This window comes from Nematocida minor, assembly GCF_024244105.1.
Source record: "Nematocida minor strain JUm1510 chromosome Unknown 7859, whole genome shotgun sequence".
NCBI lineage: Eukaryota > Fungi > Microsporidia > Nematocida > Nematocida minor.
Genome location: NW_026250399.1, coordinates 41151 through 58838, shown reverse-complemented (window position 1 = coordinate 58838; position 17688 = coordinate 41151). Strand labels below are relative to the sequence as shown.

Below are 17688 nucleotides of genomic sequence, written 5' to 3'. Positions count from 1 at the left end.
AATTAAAATACAGCTAGCACATCAGACCAATCACGCCTTTCTGATTACTGACCTATCACCAGCTAATTACGCTATTTATAATTACACACCTATCACCAACTGAAACAGTTGGCCCCTGATAGCCCCAAAACTAATCACATTCTTACAGCAAATGCACGATTGCGCTGAAATATTTTATGTCTCTCTGTGCTCTTTAGTTTAATTTTCAGCTCATTCTGGCATAGCAATGATGCAAAGTAAGAGCAAAAATATTTGAACATAACTCGAGTCAAAGTGCAATATTCCATTCAAGATAGACATTCTCGGGGTCTCTTGGGCTCTTCTCACTCTTGCAGTGCATTAATCTCATCTGTTTCTAGGCCAGACTTTTTCTTCTTTTCTTTTTCTCTGGAGATAGCTCCTATAACCTCTCGAAGTGTGCATACTATGCCTGCAAAGATAAGCACTGTACACAGGCCCGTTCTAGTATATTCTACCACATTTCTATTCTCGGCAGACAAGCACTCGCTGACTAGTACGCTCAGTGACTCTTCTAGCACAAATCTAAGGATCTGCAGAGCTTCATACAGACTGTACGATGCGATGGAAGAGAGCCACGGTTTTCTGGGCTGTGTGATAATGCAGGGCGTGGATGTAATACTGTGGGATATAATTGTTTTTAAGTCAAATGGCGAGATAATCAGTACATCCACCTGGTTCTGTGCTATTTTTCTGTTCTCCACTAGCCTATTGCTCTTTTCAAGAAGACACGAACAGTTTATCCAGCATCTGCACTGCGCTTTAATCTTCCTTATATCCTCTATTGAGTAAACGATGAGGGGCCTGCCCTCTTCTATGCTCTCTTCTGCTTCTACTATCTTAATTGCATACTTAGGTATCTCCAGATAAAGAATCAGGCCAAATAATAAATACAGCAGAAGACCAATGGTGACTGCTGTCTCTTTCGCTCTCAATCTACCTTTCATGTAATTTTTAAAATTTGCTATCTAAAAAGCAGTAAAAAACAATTTATCTTTATTTTTTAGCGGGGGTGTGCGAGTGCTCTGTCTAAAAGCTGTTTCCTCTCGGAAACCTCGTGTAATTTGGAAACTATTCAATCCATGTGGGCCGACTGTTTTTATCTATTTTGCAGATCATGTTAAATACTCTTTCAGCATCCTGTCTAGAGCTGAACTCTATCACTCCATCCTCTGAGATATTCATGACGCCTGGGTATGTGTGCAGGTGCTCATTTGTCATCCACTCCTGTCTGTTTTCAATGACAAACCGCGTGCTCAAGTGGGCTGGTGATACTGCCATTGGCTTTCCTCTGCACATCAGTCTTCTTAGCTGCTCGATGAGTGACTTGACGTCTGGAGGAAGATCCATCCTTTTGCTGAGTATTTCAACGATTCTTCTCTGCTTTTCTAGTGCAACTTTGTTGTTTCCCATGAGTCTTTCCTCTCTTGGGTTGAATGCGGGCTTTTCATCTATCTCCATCATGGGCAGACCAACGGGCGTGTGTTTAAAGTAGCACCCGAGTCTTCTGCAGTGTCCATTGTCTCTGCAGAGCCTTTTTTGGTATCCGAACAGTCTGTTCACAAACATCTGTGTTCTGTCCTCAAAGACCGGCTGCAGCATCATGCTCAGCTCTTCTTTTGGGTTTACTAAGCTCTCGTGGCTCATAGCTTCGATTTTTGATATGATTTCCTCTGGGTTGCACTCGGTGTAATTGCGTATTTCTTTTTTTAGATAAAATCTTAAGTTCTTGTCCATCTCTGGTATTCTTTCCTGCGGGTATCCTGCTCCCGTCTCTGTGAAATTTCTCTCCATAAAAATGAAATTGATTTTTTGCTAATGACTGCAGAAGAAGTTGGAGGAAAGACAAAACAAAATATAATCGAAGAGACGATTACCGAGATGATCAGCTCAGACGCCAGATCGAGGCTTTCTAACATAAAATCAGTGGCACTCGAGAGGTACTACAAGATAGAGCAGCTTCTATACGACATATACACGATCCAGCGCATAGAGAAAATAACAGATGCAGAGTTTCTCAAGATACTGCAGGCAACGGAAAAGCCGAAGAAAACATTCGTGTACACGAAGAGGTACGATCTTTTGGATGAGCTGGATTGAAGATAAAAATAAATGATAAACACTGGCAGCTGCAAATTTTTTATGGCGACCAAAAAGACCGACATTCTGGAGAAGTTGGAGTCCAGCCTGAAAGGGGCTAAATTTAGAATACTGAACGAGGTTTTATACAGGAAAGAGCACAAAGACATGAACCCCGAGCTGTTTAGGAAGTACCACGAGGGGTACAAAGAGCAGGTGGCTAAGTGGCCGTTTAATCCCGTGGACAAAATAGTCAAGCAGCTGGTGAAGACAGACGCAAACTTTGTCATCGCTGACCTGGGATGCGGCGAGGCAAAGATAGCAAAAAGGTTCAAAGAAAGAACAATACACTCTTTTGACCTTGTTAAGCCAGAGAATGACAGATACATAACTGCGTCAGACATAAGAAACCTTCCGCTTGAGAATGAGTCGGTGGATGTGGCGATCTTCTGTCTTTCTCTTATGGGAGAAGACGCATCGGCGTACATACAGGAGGCGTATAGGATAATGAAGCCTGGAGGCGTGCTGAAGATAGTCGAGGTGCGCAGTAGAATACAGAAGATAGACCACTTCGTGCGCCCCATGGCTGTGCACGGGTTCAACCTCCTGACAAAAGACCTGGAAAGCAACTTTTTCTGTTTCTTTGATTTCAAAAAATCATCCAAGAAGAGTAAGTCCCTCCCTGCCATTCCGCTAAAGTCCTGTGTCTACAAGAAAAGATAGTGTTCCGTTCTTGGACAGACGGACTGCAATAAAGATATTCTGTATCACTTCCTGTTAATTGATCTGTATGCTATTTTTGTAAATAACTTTGGTGAACCATTTGGTGTCTCTGCGTGTGCATATCAGATGCTTAGCCGATAAATAAAAGATCTTTCTTAAACTCTAGGAATCTCTGAAAAAGAGAGTAAAAAATCGATAAAAGATAACAGCAGCGATAAAAACAGTGATAGGATGATAGATCTGCTGAAGATGGATCGGTGTAAATAGTTAATTATAATTATTTATTGAGCTGCTTTCGGATGCAAAGTATTGGAGCATACTTATGCTTTGAGATGGTTTAATTATAATTTATTTTTTCATAAATTATCTTATGGCCATTTTATTTACTCAAATTGTTAGGCCGTCTGACAATAGAATAATTGTATCTGCTGAATGTCCTTTGTCAAGGCATTTTGAGACAGTGCACAGGAAGGTGCTCGAGGACATGTCAAGTATCCCTGATAAGTTCCCAAATGAAACACAGTTCTGCAGCACAAAGTCTGCAGAGGAGGGCATAACCATATACTTCAAACAGTTCCAAGGCATTCTGATACTAAGCGCCGTGGAAATTGGCCTGTCAAAAACATCGATATCCCTGTTTTTTGAGAGACTGAAGGATCTCTTTGAAAAGAGCTACGGCAAAAACACACCTAGCGACATTTCGTACATTCGGTTTGAAGAGGTCATTAAAGAAGAAAGCAGAAAGTACAGCAAAGACAAGGGAATGGAGGAGACTCTTGAGACACTCAAAGAAACAAAGGAAGTGTGCATCCAGAACTACGCAAATGTCCTGCAGAGAGGCCACAAGATAGAGCAGCTGGAGATACTGGGCCATAAGCTGCAGAACATTTCGGAAAAGTTCAGAAAGAAAAGCAGGAAGATGCACGTTGAGGCAGTGGTCATGCAGTATATATTCTATGCATCCATTGTTATTTTCTTTTTCTTTATTCTCTACTTCTTTGTTAGATAAGGATGCCTTTAGATAAGAAACAAAGGAATAAAACTTTTAGTAATGTGTGCAGATTGGCTTAGACGGGCTATATTTGATCTAATAAATCTGCGATTATTTTCTTCCTATTCTGTTCCCGTCTCCTCTGACTATGTGCTCTTCTTTTTCCTGGGTTTTTCTGAGCTCTTCTATCTCCTGTACATTCAGTTCGTTCAGCAGATCACTGTCATCTGGCTCTGGTGCACTTCCCAGCGCAGGAGGATCCATTGATATTCCCTGTGCTTCCATCATCTTTACCATTCTTTCTCCGTACTCTTCTATTGACATACTTGGGCCATTGGTGGGCGTGAGCATACTCTTCATGTCTTCCTGGGTTGTGCGGCCTGTTATTCTGATGGGGTGTGGAGTATTGCCGACCTTGTAGATTGACATTCTTTTTTTCTCACCTGCTGCATGCTCATCGCATGTCTCTTGGGAGAGCTCAAGTATGTTTTTCTCTATCTTCAGTATTTCCATGTGCCCTACCAAGTATATTGAAATGTATATGAGAATGCTGTTTATGCTGCACTGGTACATCAGAGACTCTTTGACCCTTTTTTGCTCGCTTGCCAGATACAGCTTGTCCTCGCGCGTTATATACTGGCTATTCACAGCCTTTTCCACTAGAGCTTTCACTTTCTCTGAAAAAACTATCTCTTTGTTCTTGTGCAGTTCGAGAACATTTGTGAGGTAGTCTATGTACTCAGAGAGGATCCTGCTTAGCTCTAATTTCTTGTCGTTGTATCTCACTTTTTCAATAGATAGCTCGCTACTTTTTACTTTCAGATAGTCTAAGATAAGGGAGTACGGTATTGTAGAGTGCTCTATTGTCTGAAGCAAACTTATCATTCCGTCGATCTCTCCTGCCCCGGGGCTGTCCTTAAGTATTATTTTCACTATGTCCATTGTCTCTTCCATTTTGCAAAAGTTTTATTTCGCTATTTATCCCTTCATATTTGCTATTTAATTAGCCCGGCTCCTGCAACAGCCTTTATTATCCATTTACTGCTTAATTAGCGCGCTCATTGGCGCTGGCTCCAGACCCCTGCATTAACGAGACAATTAATTAGTAAGCTAATCGATCGGAGCAAAAAGACCAATCGAGTTATAAGCTAGAACTCAATAGTGGAGAAGACCCAATAGAGAGAGGACAATGTGTATAGTACAAATGAATAGTAGACAATAAATAAGTTAATAGAAGCACCAGTCAACAAACTCCATGGATAGTTTATTTATCACTGTGCCACTGTACAGCTGCATGATTGAAAATCATTTGCTACTTCTTATTAGCTCATTTCGCATAGAGAGAACACTCAACTTGCTAGCTTATCATGCATAGCTAGTGCATCGCAGACTCTTCTTTCTTACTGTATACTTTCCTGTTTTAATTGTACGATTCTCTTCATTTCTGAGCATATCGTAGCTCACTCCATCCATGCCATTCTTTTGCTATTTACGAGTATTTCATTCAGATTGGAAAAAGAAGGGCGCTCTTCTGTTTTCTGCTTCTTTCTCTGCTGCTGTGCTTTCTTTTTCTCGGCGTGCCATGGCTCTTTCGTGTTTGTGTTTTTTCCCATTTTTACTCTTCACTTTGCACAATATGTGTAAAAATATGCGATGCAATTGACTCTACAAAGGGTATCACCTGCGCCTTCTGGTTGTTGTTGAAATTGCCCACCCACAGGAGAGTGTCCATCTCTGCTACAAACAAAATGTTGGGGCCCTCTTCGCTGGCGCCCTCTGACTTGACCTTTTGGTACAGGCTTATTGAGTATCCGTCCTGTCCCCCAACAATATCCTTGATGTAGAGGTATTTGGACCCGCTGATCATCACCGAGTCTTTTGGAAAGGTTCTCTGCCACACTAACTCGATTGCATTTGCGTCAAGGAAGTTTTCAGATGCATCTGTTGCGATAACCGAAGAACCTGAAAGAAGCACACTTTCCTCTATGGTGCCTGGCATTAGCATATAGGCATGGAAGTATTCAGACCAATTCATTAAATAAAAAAAAAGAAGGATTATTTATTCAGCTCTTTCTCCTCCTGCCCGTGATTAGATTATTTTTTCTATTTGGCTATCAAATTAATTCTACTCTGCAGTCTTTCTTCGGAGGACAGATCTCTTTGTTGTAAGCGCCTTGTATCCCTGCTGGATCGCATTTACCGACTGCGAGGCATTGCATGCCTGGCACTTCTTGAACAGCAGCTTGTCCTCTCTCTCCAGCACAGTTTCGAGCGATCCGCACACTCCGCAGGAAACATACTGTCTGATGTAGTTTCTGACGATCTTCTGAAGCTGCGCCTCTGGGAACACTCCTTTGATGACCAGGCGCTCTTCCCCGTCTATGGAGCAGTTGACTGACAGCTCTACCTCTATGAACTGTCTAAGATGCGACACTTCTCTGCATATTTTCCTACATATTTCCGTTATGTTCAGCGATGTTTTTGTGGCTCCGTCTCTTCTTATGGAGATGGGTATTTTTATTTTGCTTTCCACCTCGTTGTCCGATGGCTTCAGATGCTTCTCAATCCGCGCCAGGAGCATGTCGTACGAAAGCACATTCTCTTCTTTTTTCGTGTGGCTCTCTGGCTTCTCCAGATGGATAATTCCTGCTGCCATTGTGTTGAAGCCGTCGTAGTCGAATCCCACTGGCACAAAATCTGATCCGCTGTCGCTCTCGCTGTCACTGCTGCTCTCACTGTGCTCCTGTTTTGAAATGTGCATTTTGGAGATCTCTTTTGTAAGCTCTGGCTCTTTTTTTCCGTGGTCTTTTGAATTTGTCTCCATTAAAAGTTAAGAAAATTAAGTAAAGTATATATAAAGCAGCTCAGAAAGAAGGAGAAGTAAGACAATGCTGAAGAACAGGACTACGCGCACCTCTGCTGAGTTGAAGGTCTTTCTGAATTTGTTGTGCGAGTTATCCACGAGCCTGGTGAGTGTTCTGCACAGATACTGCGTAAGAACCGTTGTTATCAAGACAAGAGACTGGTACTTTTCGTGCGTCTGGAAATAGACGAGAGTTACAAGGGTGGACAGAATAAGCACACCAACCTCTATCGAATATGTAATGGCTTTGTGTGTCTGTTTGCTTCTTTTTCTGTCTATAAACTCGATGTGGCAGATGATTAGTATGCATGTGATGTGTGATGAAAGAATGGCAATGAGAAGGCCGTGCGGTATTTCTATGCCTAGGAAAGACTCGCACACAAAGACAGTTGTGTGAAAACAGCACACAATTCCTTCGAGAATGGGGCACCAGAGATCGAAGGTCTCCGCAGCTGTGTGGCTGGTGTACGGTTTTGTTTTTTCTCCGTGGTAGATATACCGCTCGTAGAGTATCTCCATAAACTCGTAGGTCTCAGGGACAAGTATCATTATGAAAATAAAGAGGTCAATAAATATTTCAAACCACCTTCTTACAACGAGGCCCATGACAGCAGACATGGGTTTTTTCATGATTTTTGCATTTGCAAACTCTTCGTGTATCTGCTGCTTTTTCTCGGCGTCTGACTTTTCTGAGAGATGGAACGGCCGCGACTCTTCGTCTTTTTTGAAGGACGTGCTGTGCTGTTTGTTTTTTATCGGCTGGTACTTTGGGTTTTGGCCTTCGCTGGAGGCGCCATGCGAGCTGCTCTTTGCGCTAGCAGGATGCAATGGATTTTTTGGAGCACTTCCTACTCTAATCTTTGTCCCTGAATCTGGCATTGTGTGATATTCAGGGTGAGTATGTGTTTTAAATCAGAAAAACCACCAATTATCCTGTCTCTTACACATCAGTCTTGTAGACCAATTAGACTAAAAACAAGAGCACACTCCATCGTACTATACATACTGTGAGAGTACTAGCTATCTACTAACTGCTGCAGTAGTGATCTTATTGGGCTATCTCTGATTGCTGTAAAAGTAACTAAAACTGTACTTATGCAAAAACTGTACTACTAAAAACTAAAGAAAGTGAAACTAAAAGAGTTTGTGTACTAGTTAAATAAAATAAAAATAAAACTATACTGAAATATTTTGCACGAACTGCTTTGCTCATATTTAGCTGCTCTGCAGGGAAAAGAAGATCAATAAAACTCAATCCATTAGTTATTTATTGAACATACTTTAGTTACTTATACTTCAATAGTCTTTGTCTTTGGACTTACATTAGCATGTTTAAAGCACTGCTAGCCTACTTTTTAGCTTTAGAAGATGTATAATAGCTGATGTTGAAGAGTAATCTTAGTGGCAGAGTGTATATCAGAATAAAAGAATTTATTGACGGTTTATAGAATGTTTGCAATTTCCCAGGATGTCTTTAGCGTGAACGGTTTTGACACGGTTATCTCGTTTTTTGTTATTTTTGACACTTGGATCGTGTCTGATGCTCTCGTGTCTCGGTAGAACAGCGTGCTCATTGCATCGGTCAGTATTTTGTGGGCTTCTTCTTCCGGCAGATCGGTGTTGCTCCCTATCTTTGCTCTGAGTATGGGGACTGCCAAGTACGCACCTATTCCCGTCCCCACAATGCTATCGTAGTAGAAGTTTCCTAGATGATCAACCACTCCGAGAAACTTGCCAGATGGATCGTATTCGTACGGGAGAGTTTCTGACTTTGGCGCGTCTTCCATTCCTGCAATTACATGCGTGTTGAGCTCGGGGATTCCCTCGCATCTTTTTTTGTACATGTGGTTCTTTACAATCTCAAAGCACTCTCTTGGCCCAAGATACGGCTCTTTGTCGCCTGGCGGGTTCATTTTTATTCTGAGCATCTTGAGCATCTCCTGGAAGTTGCTGTACTCCCCAGAGCTGCCTAGGAACGTGTTCTTTGACACAACCCCAACTCTTTCGATGTTTTTGTACTTGCAGTACGACCCATACGAAAGCTGCGTGTCTGAAGCCACCATAATCCCGTCTTTGTACTTTATCGCCAGCACGGTCGTGCCCATGACATACGACTTGGCATGCACCTGTATTGGCTCCTCGGCAAACATGTAAGGCCTCATCTCCTGTCCCTTCACTCGCATTTATTTTCAAAATAAAACTTTACATATTAAATGGCGACCCAGCAACTGTATAAATAGACACATCCAGGCCAGAGTACATCCTTTCCGCAGGGTGGTGTATGTGCACGCCGCAGTGGCTCAGCATAAGGTTCTTTTTGTCCAGGTAGTTCTTTACTTTTCTGTCGACGTAGGAGTGTGCTATGGCTCTGAAGATGTTTCCAATTATAAAGGGAGCTAGCAGCTTAAATACTGACCTGTTCCTGCGCTTGAAAAGAGCTTTGTTGAGATAAGCGAGGATCTCCTTCCACTCCTCCTCTGTCACCCTTCCAAAGAGCGGGGATGGAAGGGACTCGTCAAACATCGACACTCCATTTTTCTTTAGGACGGGAATGTACACAATGCCCATAATATATTTCTGTTTTTATTTACGGAAATGTTAAGAGTAGAAGAAGATCTCCACGAGAGCATGAGAGAACAGCAGGCAGCCAGCCTAGGAACAACAATAATGGCGGTGAAGTTCAAAGATGGAGTTCTGCTAGGGGCAGATACAAGAACATCCATGGGCACGTACGTTTCCAACAGAGTGAGCCGCAAGATAACAAAGCTCATAGACAACGTGTACACCTGCAGGTCAGGCTCAGCAGCAGATACCCAGGCGATATCTGACTATGTGCAGAAGATCATGCTCACAGGAATACACTGCCACGGCCAAAAGCCCCTCGTGAAGGATGTAGCTGTTGCCCTGAAAAAGATCGTATGGGATGCAACGGACAAAAACATCACAGCTGGATTTATCGTTGCAGGAGTGGATGAGACAGGAGGCCATGTCTTCTCCGTGCCTCTGGGCGGTGCGCTGATAGAGCAGAATTGGTCAATCGCAGGGTCAGGATCAATTTACATAACGGGGCTTGGTGACAGCCAGTACAAAGAAGACATGACAAAGGAAGAGGCAGTTGAGTTTGTGCGGAAAATGGTTTCTCATGCCATCTACAGAGATAACTCATCGGGAGGGTGTGTAAGAATGCTGGTTATAACAGAAGCAGGCACTGAGGAGATAACTGTGCTCGGAGATGAAGTATCGGTTTAGTTTAGTGAGCCACGAGGGAAAGATCCTAAGTATCCAGAGGCCAGCAGAGGCAGAAAATAAATCGCGTGTTTTAGCTTTAATTTTATTCTTGGACTATATTTCAGATTGCACTCATTCAGTGAACAGATTAGCTAGTTGTATGCTTTGAGTTGTGGAGAGATAGATAATCAGTGAGCATTTTTCTCGGGTTATAATTCAGTATTAATAATTGTATAGTAAATGCCAGTTAGACTGATAGCGAAGAGCATCATTAGTACATTGAAGATGATCACTTACTATTCATCTATTTAATGGATGAGTATTGGCTGGTGCAAGTATATTTTAGATCAATTCTTGTGTTGTACAGAAGTAGCTAAGCAATGAACAGACTTTTGCTGGCTAGCTGTAGCAAAGGTCTTTTTAAAATGATATTGGAATAAATTTCAGAAAATTAAAACTATTTAAAGAAATATTTTTATAAACCCCGGTAACTTGTGAATGAGGATAACAGCCGCCCCAGTCTGCACATTGATGAGTGGTATATTTCTGACACATTTTTATTTTAACATCCTGTCCTCCTTCGCTGGCTGCAAACACTTTATTTATCTCTGCTCTACTTCTTCTCTTCTTTTTTCTCTTTTTCCTCCGTTTCTTTTGCCTCTTTCTTTTCAAGAGTTTTTTTCGTCTGCGACTTTTCGAGCTTCTTCAGAAGGTCTTTCAGATAGTTTATTATCTCTATCTTCAGCTCTAGCTTTGCCATTTTGCTTCCTATGGACTTGCAGCGTATGATAAGCACGCAGCTCTGCTCTTCTATTTTGCACACGGCCTCTGACTCTGACTGGATGGTGAATGTTTCGTAGAATATCTCGTTCTTAGACCGCAGATAAGAGAGAATGTTCTTCTTTATGAGCTTGAAGTAGTGCTTGGACATGTTTTGATCCAGCTTGAAGCTTATGTGGATGAGCTTCTGCGGGGCCCGCGTCATGTTGATGATGTTTTTGTTCCATAAAACCTTGTTGAGGAACGATATTTTACCGCCATCAATGCCCAGGACCTCTGTCTTGTAGAGACTTGTTCTGTATATTACGTAGCTCTTTCCGTCTATTATTATGTCGTCTCCTATGTCGAATGGGTGGGTAAGAATGAACGACACGTTCAAACAAAAGTCTTTTGCTATGGTGCTGATGAAGAAGTTTAGTATCAGGGCACTGCTCAGAGAGAAGGCCACGAGCTGCTGGATGGGTATGCCCAGGACAATGAAGTACATGATGATCAGGGGAATAATTACGAGAATAATCGCAAGGTTGTCAAGAACTCCCACAAAGTTGTTCAGGCTTTCAAAACTTGTTTGCAGGTTTTTTCTGTTGTAGTAGAACATCCCGAGAGTGTCTCTGATCTCTTTTTTTGTTAATTTTTTGCTGTTTGACACATCGAAGTAGAGAAAAGCCTGGATGGCAGTTTGGGCGTTTGGGAACATTTCGCAAAAGTCGTTGAAGTTGATGTATTTCTTGTTCTTTGAGCACTTGGTGAACACATCGCGCGCGAGGCATAGCACCTCGTGCTGGGTCAGTTGGCTCTTTGTGAAAATAGACTTTGTAAACATGTCGCCAACTACGCTGTCCACATCGCCTTTGATGAAGTCCATTCCCTGGTTGTCATTTGGATTGTCTTCCCCTTCCAGAAAGTTCACAAAAAAACAGTTTGCAAGCTTGGGGTCTGACTCTTCCTCTTCTGCGTCGTAGCAGTACTCTCTGAGCGTGTTTATTATCCTGTTTTTAATCTCGATGTCTTTCGCCTTGTCTTTGAGACTGTTTGACAAAAATTGCTCTCTGAAAAGCTCCATCACAAGGCCTTTGCATATAAATGCAAGGATGGTCAGGAAGCCGCATATAAATATCCTATCAAGGATCACCCTCGCCCAGGGGATGTATCTGTCTAGGTGTATTCCAATGGGTATCATTGTGAAGAACCAAATGCCAAAGATCACTTCTAGCTTGAGTTTCCTGTTGTGGAGTATGTTGTTATCTGTTATGTAGTCTCGTATTGCGATGTACACTCCGTGCACTATTATCTTGGAGAGTATCAGAAGAAAAGAGGTTATTGCCAAAAGGATGAAAATGTGCTTCAGAGCAAACCCGTGGATAATTCGCATTCTTCCTGGTATGAAGTTGAGAATGAACATCCCCAGGAAAGATATGCCTATGAGAGCAATTAGCGCAGGGATCATTCCTTTGCTTATGACGTGGGCAATGTCTGTGGTCTTGGGGAACTCTTCCGTGTCATCAAAGCCAAACTCAGCAGTATCATCAAACCAGTTGAACTCTTCCTCCTGCGCAGGCTCTTCTGCATGCGTCTGTTCGTTTTTTACTTCTTCTGGGTCGTGCACCTGTTCTTCCATCTGTGCGCTCTGTGTCTTTTAATTATATAGAATAAAGGCGCTCAAACATCCTGTTGCATGTTTTAATAGCCAACACACTGCCACAGAATTTCATTGGATAGTGTCAGAGAGCTAGAGAGTGCAATAACTAAAGGCCTATCCAATGAACAGTGATAGAGAGAATAGTTTCATAGAAGAATAAAAATAGATTAAGAATAATTATCTAGATTGCCGAAAGAGTAAAAGATAAAACAGAAATTCAAAAAGATCAGAAAGTGTACAGTTTCTTTTTCTTTTCATTTTTAATGGAGTGTGCGACAGATCATTCCGAGCTGCTGCATGTTCAACAGCTTTAATAAATTTATCTTGTGTTTTATTTTGGTTGATTGTACTTATAGTTTTTTATTTTTAAGGCTATTGTCCTCTTGGATTTATACTTTATTCCTAGATGGAAAATAAACGGATTGTAGAGCACTGCAGCATTATCTGAAGGAGAGTGCATGCTATAGTGATATACAAAATGAATGTAGAATGGCACTAGAGCTCTTCACTGTAGAACACATTTTTACTGCACGATGAAATCACCAAATGCGGTCTTCCATTGGCCTTCACCATCGTTCCTTCTAACACTCCCTCTACTTCTTCGTTTTGGCTACTTTTTAGAGACTTTAGCGCTTCTTTTGTGATGCTGGCAGTTGTGTGCTTTGGTCTCTCAATGTTTATGGTGGCTCCTATGGGAGGATGCAGGGTCGGAATGGAGAGTGATGTTTCCAGAATCTGTTTCAATCTTTTCATTCTCTGGATGTCTCCGTGGACCAGCACGATGTTGTTGGGCTCGCACTGCTGCACCAGCGAGAGAATTCCCTTCTGGTCAGCATGCGCACTGAATGGCATGTTTTTTACCTTCATTCGCACGGGGTAGACTATCCCTCCCACCTCTATCTTTTTTGCTCCGTTCAGCACTTTCTCGCCAATTGTTCCCCTCACACAGTACCCAGGGAATATAACCATGTTCTTAGGATCACCGCACCATTTTTTGAATATGGAGAGGCTCGGGCCCGAGTGCAGCATGCCTGGTGAAGAGAAAAGAACCATAGGCTCGTCTAGGTTTGCAAAGTTAGACTCAAACTGCTTTACGTGCTGGAAATCAAATAGGTTCCTTTTAAGCATCGTGTTTCGAATGTGCTCGTGTGTGTAGTCTATGAACTGTTTGTATATATCGTTGGCTTTGTGCGTCAGAGTGGCTGATGTGTATATGGGAGTGCGCAGACCTATTTTGTCCCAGTGCGTGTCCAAAAGAAGACACAGCTCGTGCGCTCTTCCAAGCGCAAACACAGGAATAAGCACTTTTCCTCCATTTTTAACGCACTGCACAACGGACTCTATGAAGTCTCTCTCTTTCTCTCTTCTGCAGTCTCGGACAAGGAGAGCGTACGTGCTTTCTGTGATCAGAAGAGAGGGGTACACTTTGGGCATCCAGGCTGCATCCAAGTGTCTGTCGGGCGACATATTGTAGTCACCGGTGTACACCACAGACTCATCCCCCACCTTGACGTGAAACATAGCTGCTCCCAGAACGTGCCCCGCGTAGTACGGTGTGATTGTAAAATCTTTTTCTATTTCAACGGTTTCTTCGATTGCGATGGGAATTATCTTTTTCATGCACTCTTTTATGTCGTCTTCGTTGTACGTAGGGTATTTAAATTTAGTATAGTCGTCTCTGTCATTGTACACTTTGCAGTAGTCTTGTAGAATGATCGGAAGAACAGCTTTAGTAGGATGTGTCATGTAGATGGGCCCTGTGTATTTGCACTTTTCCGTGAAGTATGGAAGGCCGCCGCAGTGATCCATGTGAAAGTGTGTTATAATGATGCAGTCTATAGAGCCGGTGTACGGCCCAGGACCAAGAAGCTTAAAGTCTGGGAATCTCCTCTGATCAGAGTGGCCCATGTGCATGCCGCAGTCGAACATGATCGATCTGTTCTGGATCGTTACAACAACACAAGATCTTCCTATGTCTTGGCCAGCCCCAAGGACAATTACTTTCATGAAAATTATTTAAAATATTTTACTTAAGCTTTTCTCCACGGAGACTTTTGTGCTAAATTTTAAAATGAGCTGAGTGCAGAAAATGGGATAAGTGCAGCACAGCAGCATAAGATAGCATGGCTAAATACTAGTTAAACAATTTATTCTATACCAAACATCTTACAGTCCAGCTACATTTGTGTAAAGCTGTGCTCACTGATCAAATAATATTGTTTTTCATGTGCTGCTGCAGCTCATTGAAGAAACTCATTTGGTCGTTTTCTTTTTTATATATAATATTCCCGTCGATCAGCTGGCATTTGTACTGGTCAGGCGAGGTGAACAGAGGATCGCTGTTGACAAAGAAGGACCTTTTCTCAGCTGAGGAGTGTCCTAGGCCCAGGCCAAGACACAGGGTATTCTCAGGCTTCTCTTGGATAAACGCGCTGTCTTTTCTGTCGTAGGAGGGCATGCACACAATGGGCGAGCTAAAAGAGCTCAGGAAAGAGTCGTACTCTGAGCAGATCGTTGTGTTTCCTTCATCAAATATGGAAGACGTGCTGCCATAGCACTCATCGTACGCCATTCCTTTCATGCAGATGCCGCTGCTGCTGTACGTCATGCTTATTTTGCTTACGTCAGAGGAGTCCATCGATATGCTGCTTCGGCTTACTTCAGGAAGCAGAGTGTAAGAACTATTTACAGAGTAGCTTTCGTAATTTTTGCTGGTGCAGGTGATGGATGCGCTGGACCTGTTGCTGCTCGCTTCGTCTGCGGAGTATGAGAGGCTTTCGCTGTCGGTTTCGTCCTGCTCTCTCCTGGACTTTTCTTTTGCCCGTTTGTTTTGAAACCAAATTTGGATGCTTTTTATCTGGAGGCCCAGCGCGCTGGAGAGCCTTGTTTTTGCTTTCTGCGACGGATGGGAGTCGTCTTCGTATGCCTTCTCTAGAGCGAGTATTTGCCAGGATTCCAGCTTCGTACGAGGCTTTTTAGGTGATTCTTTAATTGCGAAACTTTTTTTAATTTCCTCTGTGAAATCAATAAACTTGACTTGTTTACTTCTTGTTATTAATCTTGGTGCCATTCTGTTTATATTTATTTTTAGGTTACACGAACTTCTTATATACACAGATCAATTAATATGGAAATAGAAACACAACCTAAATTTGGGAATCCAATCTCTCAATTTGGAAATGTCCCAATTTATAATAAAATTTGCCTTATTTGAATAGTAAGGGCATGTTATTTTTTAACTAATTTACTTACAATGCTAAGTTATTTTTTAATTAAATGCATTAGGAAAGATTTTGGCGGAAATGTCAAAAATCTCAAACATGGTGCAGGCTGTTAGATGGAGCAAACGGAAGAACATCGCTGTTTGAAGAGTGGCGCGTGCAGATTGTTTTGCCGTCGGTGGGATGCGCTCTTGCTTCAGTTTTGTGCGTAGGTTTGTCTCTCTTTGCAAGTAGCTGTTCCACTGTTTCACTCTATTCTGTGGAAGTGTTTGTGCGGTGTCTAATAAAAATATTAATATTCTCCTTAAAGTAATAAGGCGGGAAACACGTAAATGTGTAATTGAAAAATTACTTAAGCAAATTTATTGGTTGGCGGGAAGAAAGATTGAAAAACCAATTAGAGAGGGAAGTGGCGGAGAGGAAGAAATGGCGGGTAAATGGGTGTCTGCTGGCTGTGCGGTAGAGCTTTGCATTCTCAGCGGCAGATGAAGGGAGGAGAAAGCGTGGGGGAAACTTTATGCTTCATAATTTAATTTTTATTTCTACGGTATGAACGGAAGTGCTTTTGGAGGAAACAGGCTTATGCGAACAAACACGGCAGAGAGCGCAGGCACCAACTGTGTCCTGAAGAACATAGAGGGGATAGTCAGTCTCAGCGATATTGTAAAGACGTCGTACGGAGTGGACGGGATGTACAAGCTGATTGTAAATTCGCAGAAGAGAGTGATCATGAGCAGATCGGTGGCGAGCATTCTGGGAAACTGCAACATAGAGCATCCTGCGCTGAGAATGGTGGTTGAGCCAATTGCACACTTGGCGCAGATGGGAGACTGCACAGGGTTCCTAATGGGTGTCCTCGGAGAGGTTTTAAAAAGATGCAGTGTCCTCATAGAGAAGGGAATCCTTCCCACAGAGATAGCAAGCGCTCTGAGAGAGTGCGGAGACAGCATGGAGGAAATAGTGCAGGAAATATCGCAGAAGGAAGAGTTCAGTCTGACAGACGCAGAAATACTCAAAAAAATAACCAGCGGAATAGTGAAGAACTCGAGAATATCTGAGCTGTTGGGAGAGTCCATCTCTGGCATATCAAAGAACGGCTCATTCCCAATAGACAGCATCAGAGTGACAAAGGTCAATGTAGGGTCACTGGATGAGTCAGAGCGATTTAGAGGAATGCTTCTGGAGGCACCGCCTGTGGGCTCCGTGGAGAGCGGTGCTAGCATCAAGACAGCAATATACACCTGCCCTCTGAACATCAGCAATATGGACACAAAAGGCACTGTCTTACTGAAGAATGCTGAAGATCTCCTGACATACGCACAAGACGACGAGAAGACCACCAGAGACTTTGTGGACAGACTGACTGCAAACGGAGTAGGTCTGATCGTCTGCAATGGATCGGTTGACAACCTCATACTCGACTATCTGAACGAAAAGAAAGTAATTGTGTTGAAGATACACAGCAAGTTTGACCAAAGGCGGCTGTGCATGCTCTTTGGAGGGCGCATGTCAAACACTCTGCGCCCCATGGAGGAGCAGTACCTGGGAAGGTGCACATCGATTGAAGTGTGCAGCTACGGAGAGAGAAAGTACACAAAGGTGTCAGGAAGTGGGCAGATAGACACAATTCTCGTGAGAGGCACGCTCCCAGCGCAGCTGGAGGAGAGCGAGCAGCTGATAACGAAGGCTGTGTACTCTCTCCAAGTGTGCGCTAACGAGTCTATGCGCACGGGCAGCCTAAGACTCCTGAAGGGGGCAAGCGTGTGCGAGCAGCAGATAGCAAGCAAGCTGAGAGCAGAGGCAGAGAAGTACACAGATATTAGGCAGATAGTCACAAAGATATTTGCAGACTCAATTGAGTCGGTGGGCAGCAGAAGCACAGCGGATAAGTGCAGCCCAGAGGAAGAGATATACGATATAGCAGCGATAAAGGAAAGAGCCCTGGAGTATGCGGTTGTGCTGGCATCTGACGTGCTGAGCATCTCGCAGATGTTTATTACAAAGAACGAGGACAAACTGCATGCTCCGCGGAGACAGGGGCACTGGGATGACCAAGACTAGTATGGCTAAATAAATATGATCAGATCTAAAACATTTTACTGAATAGGGTGTGCGCGCACCTTTGTATCAAAGCGTATTTATTATT

The 17688-nt window shown here is 42.9% G+C and overlaps 16 protein-coding genes across 16 annotated transcripts; 5 read left to right on the top strand and 11 right to left on the bottom strand.

The window, feature by feature from the left end:
* Window positions 1–323: 323 nt before the first annotated feature.
* NEMIN01_0598 (uncharacterized protein) lies at window positions 324–965 on the bottom strand (the record flags this gene model as incomplete). The annotated part of the gene is made up of 1 exon (XM_051476540.1): window positions 324–965. One exon carries the CDS (start codon window positions 963–965, stop codon window positions 324–326), a length of 642 nt encoding a protein of 213 aa, XP_051332500.1.
* Window positions 966–1089: 124 nt separating this feature from the next.
* Window positions 1090–1812, bottom strand: NEMIN01_0597 (uncharacterized protein; the record flags this gene model as incomplete). Its single annotated transcript, XM_051476539.1, has 1 exon — window positions 1090–1812. One exon carries the CDS (start codon window positions 1810–1812, stop codon window positions 1090–1092), a length of 723 nt encoding a protein of 240 aa, XP_051332499.1.
* A 24-nt stretch (window positions 1813–1836) lies between these two features.
* NEMIN01_0560 (uncharacterized protein) lies at window positions 1837–2118 on the top strand (the record flags this gene model as incomplete). The annotated part of the gene is made up of 1 exon (XM_051476502.1): window positions 1837–2118. The coding sequence occupies one exon, from the start codon at window positions 1837–1839 to the stop codon at window positions 2116–2118; it is 282 nt and encodes a 93-aa protein (XP_051332462.1).
* A 42-nt stretch (window positions 2119–2160) lies between these two features.
* Window positions 2161–2820, top strand: NEMIN01_0596 (ribosomal RNA-processing protein 8; the record flags this gene model as incomplete). Its single annotated transcript, XM_051476538.1, has 1 exon — window positions 2161–2820. One exon carries the CDS (start codon window positions 2161–2163, stop codon window positions 2818–2820), a length of 660 nt encoding a protein of 219 aa, XP_051332498.1.
* Window positions 2821–3190: 370 nt separating this feature from the next.
* NEMIN01_0595 (vesicle transport protein SEC22) lies at window positions 3191–3829 on the top strand (the record flags this gene model as incomplete). Its single annotated transcript, XM_051476537.1, has 1 exon — window positions 3191–3829. The coding sequence occupies one exon, from the start codon at window positions 3191–3193 to the stop codon at window positions 3827–3829; it is 639 nt and encodes a 212-aa protein (XP_051332497.1).
* A 93-nt stretch (window positions 3830–3922) lies between these two features.
* NEMIN01_0594 (uncharacterized protein) lies at window positions 3923–4753 on the bottom strand (the record flags this gene model as incomplete). Its single annotated transcript, XM_051476536.1, has 1 exon — window positions 3923–4753. The coding sequence occupies one exon, from the start codon at window positions 4751–4753 to the stop codon at window positions 3923–3925; it is 831 nt and encodes a 276-aa protein (XP_051332496.1).
* A 673-nt stretch (window positions 4754–5426) lies between these two features.
* NEMIN01_0593 (uncharacterized protein) lies at window positions 5427–5846 on the bottom strand (the record flags this gene model as incomplete). Its single annotated transcript, XM_051476535.1, has 1 exon — window positions 5427–5846. One exon carries the CDS (start codon window positions 5844–5846, stop codon window positions 5427–5429), a length of 420 nt encoding a protein of 139 aa, XP_051332495.1.
* Window positions 5847–5936: 90 nt separating this feature from the next.
* Window positions 5937–6635, bottom strand: NEMIN01_0592 (translation initiation factor 2 subunit 2; the record flags this gene model as incomplete). The annotated part of the gene is made up of 1 exon (XM_051476534.1): window positions 5937–6635. One exon carries the CDS (start codon window positions 6633–6635, stop codon window positions 5937–5939), a length of 699 nt encoding a protein of 232 aa, XP_051332494.1.
* A 15-nt stretch (window positions 6636–6650) lies between these two features.
* NEMIN01_0591 (uncharacterized protein) lies at window positions 6651–7553 on the bottom strand (the record flags this gene model as incomplete). Its single annotated transcript, XM_051476533.1, has 1 exon — window positions 6651–7553. The coding sequence occupies one exon, from the start codon at window positions 7551–7553 to the stop codon at window positions 6651–6653; it is 903 nt and encodes a 300-aa protein (XP_051332493.1).
* A 563-nt stretch (window positions 7554–8116) lies between these two features.
* Window positions 8117–8857, bottom strand: NEMIN01_0590 (20S proteasome subunit beta 7; the record flags this gene model as incomplete). The annotated part of the gene is made up of 1 exon (XM_051476532.1): window positions 8117–8857. One exon carries the CDS (start codon window positions 8855–8857, stop codon window positions 8117–8119), a length of 741 nt encoding a protein of 246 aa, XP_051332492.1.
* A 19-nt stretch (window positions 8858–8876) lies between these two features.
* On the bottom strand, window positions 8877–9242 carry NEMIN01_0589 (uncharacterized protein; the record flags this gene model as incomplete). Its single annotated transcript, XM_051476531.1, has 1 exon — window positions 8877–9242. The coding sequence occupies one exon, from the start codon at window positions 9240–9242 to the stop codon at window positions 8877–8879; it is 366 nt and encodes a 121-aa protein (XP_051332491.1).
* A 27-nt stretch (window positions 9243–9269) lies between these two features.
* NEMIN01_0588 (20S proteasome subunit beta 1) lies at window positions 9270–9923 on the top strand (the record flags this gene model as incomplete). The annotated part of the gene is made up of 1 exon (XM_051476530.1): window positions 9270–9923. One exon carries the CDS (start codon window positions 9270–9272, stop codon window positions 9921–9923), a length of 654 nt encoding a protein of 217 aa, XP_051332490.1.
* Window positions 9924–10515: 592 nt separating this feature from the next.
* NEMIN01_0587 (uncharacterized protein) lies at window positions 10516–12300 on the bottom strand (the record flags this gene model as incomplete). The annotated part of the gene is made up of 1 exon (XM_051476529.1): window positions 10516–12300. One exon carries the CDS (start codon window positions 12298–12300, stop codon window positions 10516–10518), a length of 1785 nt encoding a protein of 594 aa, XP_051332489.1.
* Window positions 12301–12816: 516 nt separating this feature from the next.
* On the bottom strand, window positions 12817–14328 carry NEMIN01_0586 (integrator complex subunit 11; the record flags this gene model as incomplete). The annotated part of the gene is made up of 1 exon (XM_051476528.1): window positions 12817–14328. One exon carries the CDS (start codon window positions 14326–14328, stop codon window positions 12817–12819), a length of 1512 nt encoding a protein of 503 aa, XP_051332488.1.
* A 199-nt stretch (window positions 14329–14527) lies between these two features.
* On the bottom strand, window positions 14528–15391 carry NEMIN01_0585 (uncharacterized protein; the record flags this gene model as incomplete). Its single annotated transcript, XM_051476527.1, has 1 exon — window positions 14528–15391. The coding sequence occupies one exon, from the start codon at window positions 15389–15391 to the stop codon at window positions 14528–14530; it is 864 nt and encodes a 287-aa protein (XP_051332487.1).
* Window positions 15392–16091: 700 nt separating this feature from the next.
* On the top strand, window positions 16092–17603 carry NEMIN01_0584 (T-complex protein 1 subunit theta; the record flags this gene model as incomplete). The annotated part of the gene is made up of 1 exon (XM_051476526.1): window positions 16092–17603. The coding sequence occupies one exon, from the start codon at window positions 16092–16094 to the stop codon at window positions 17601–17603; it is 1512 nt and encodes a 503-aa protein (XP_051332486.1).
* Window positions 17604–17688: the final 85 nt, after the last annotated feature.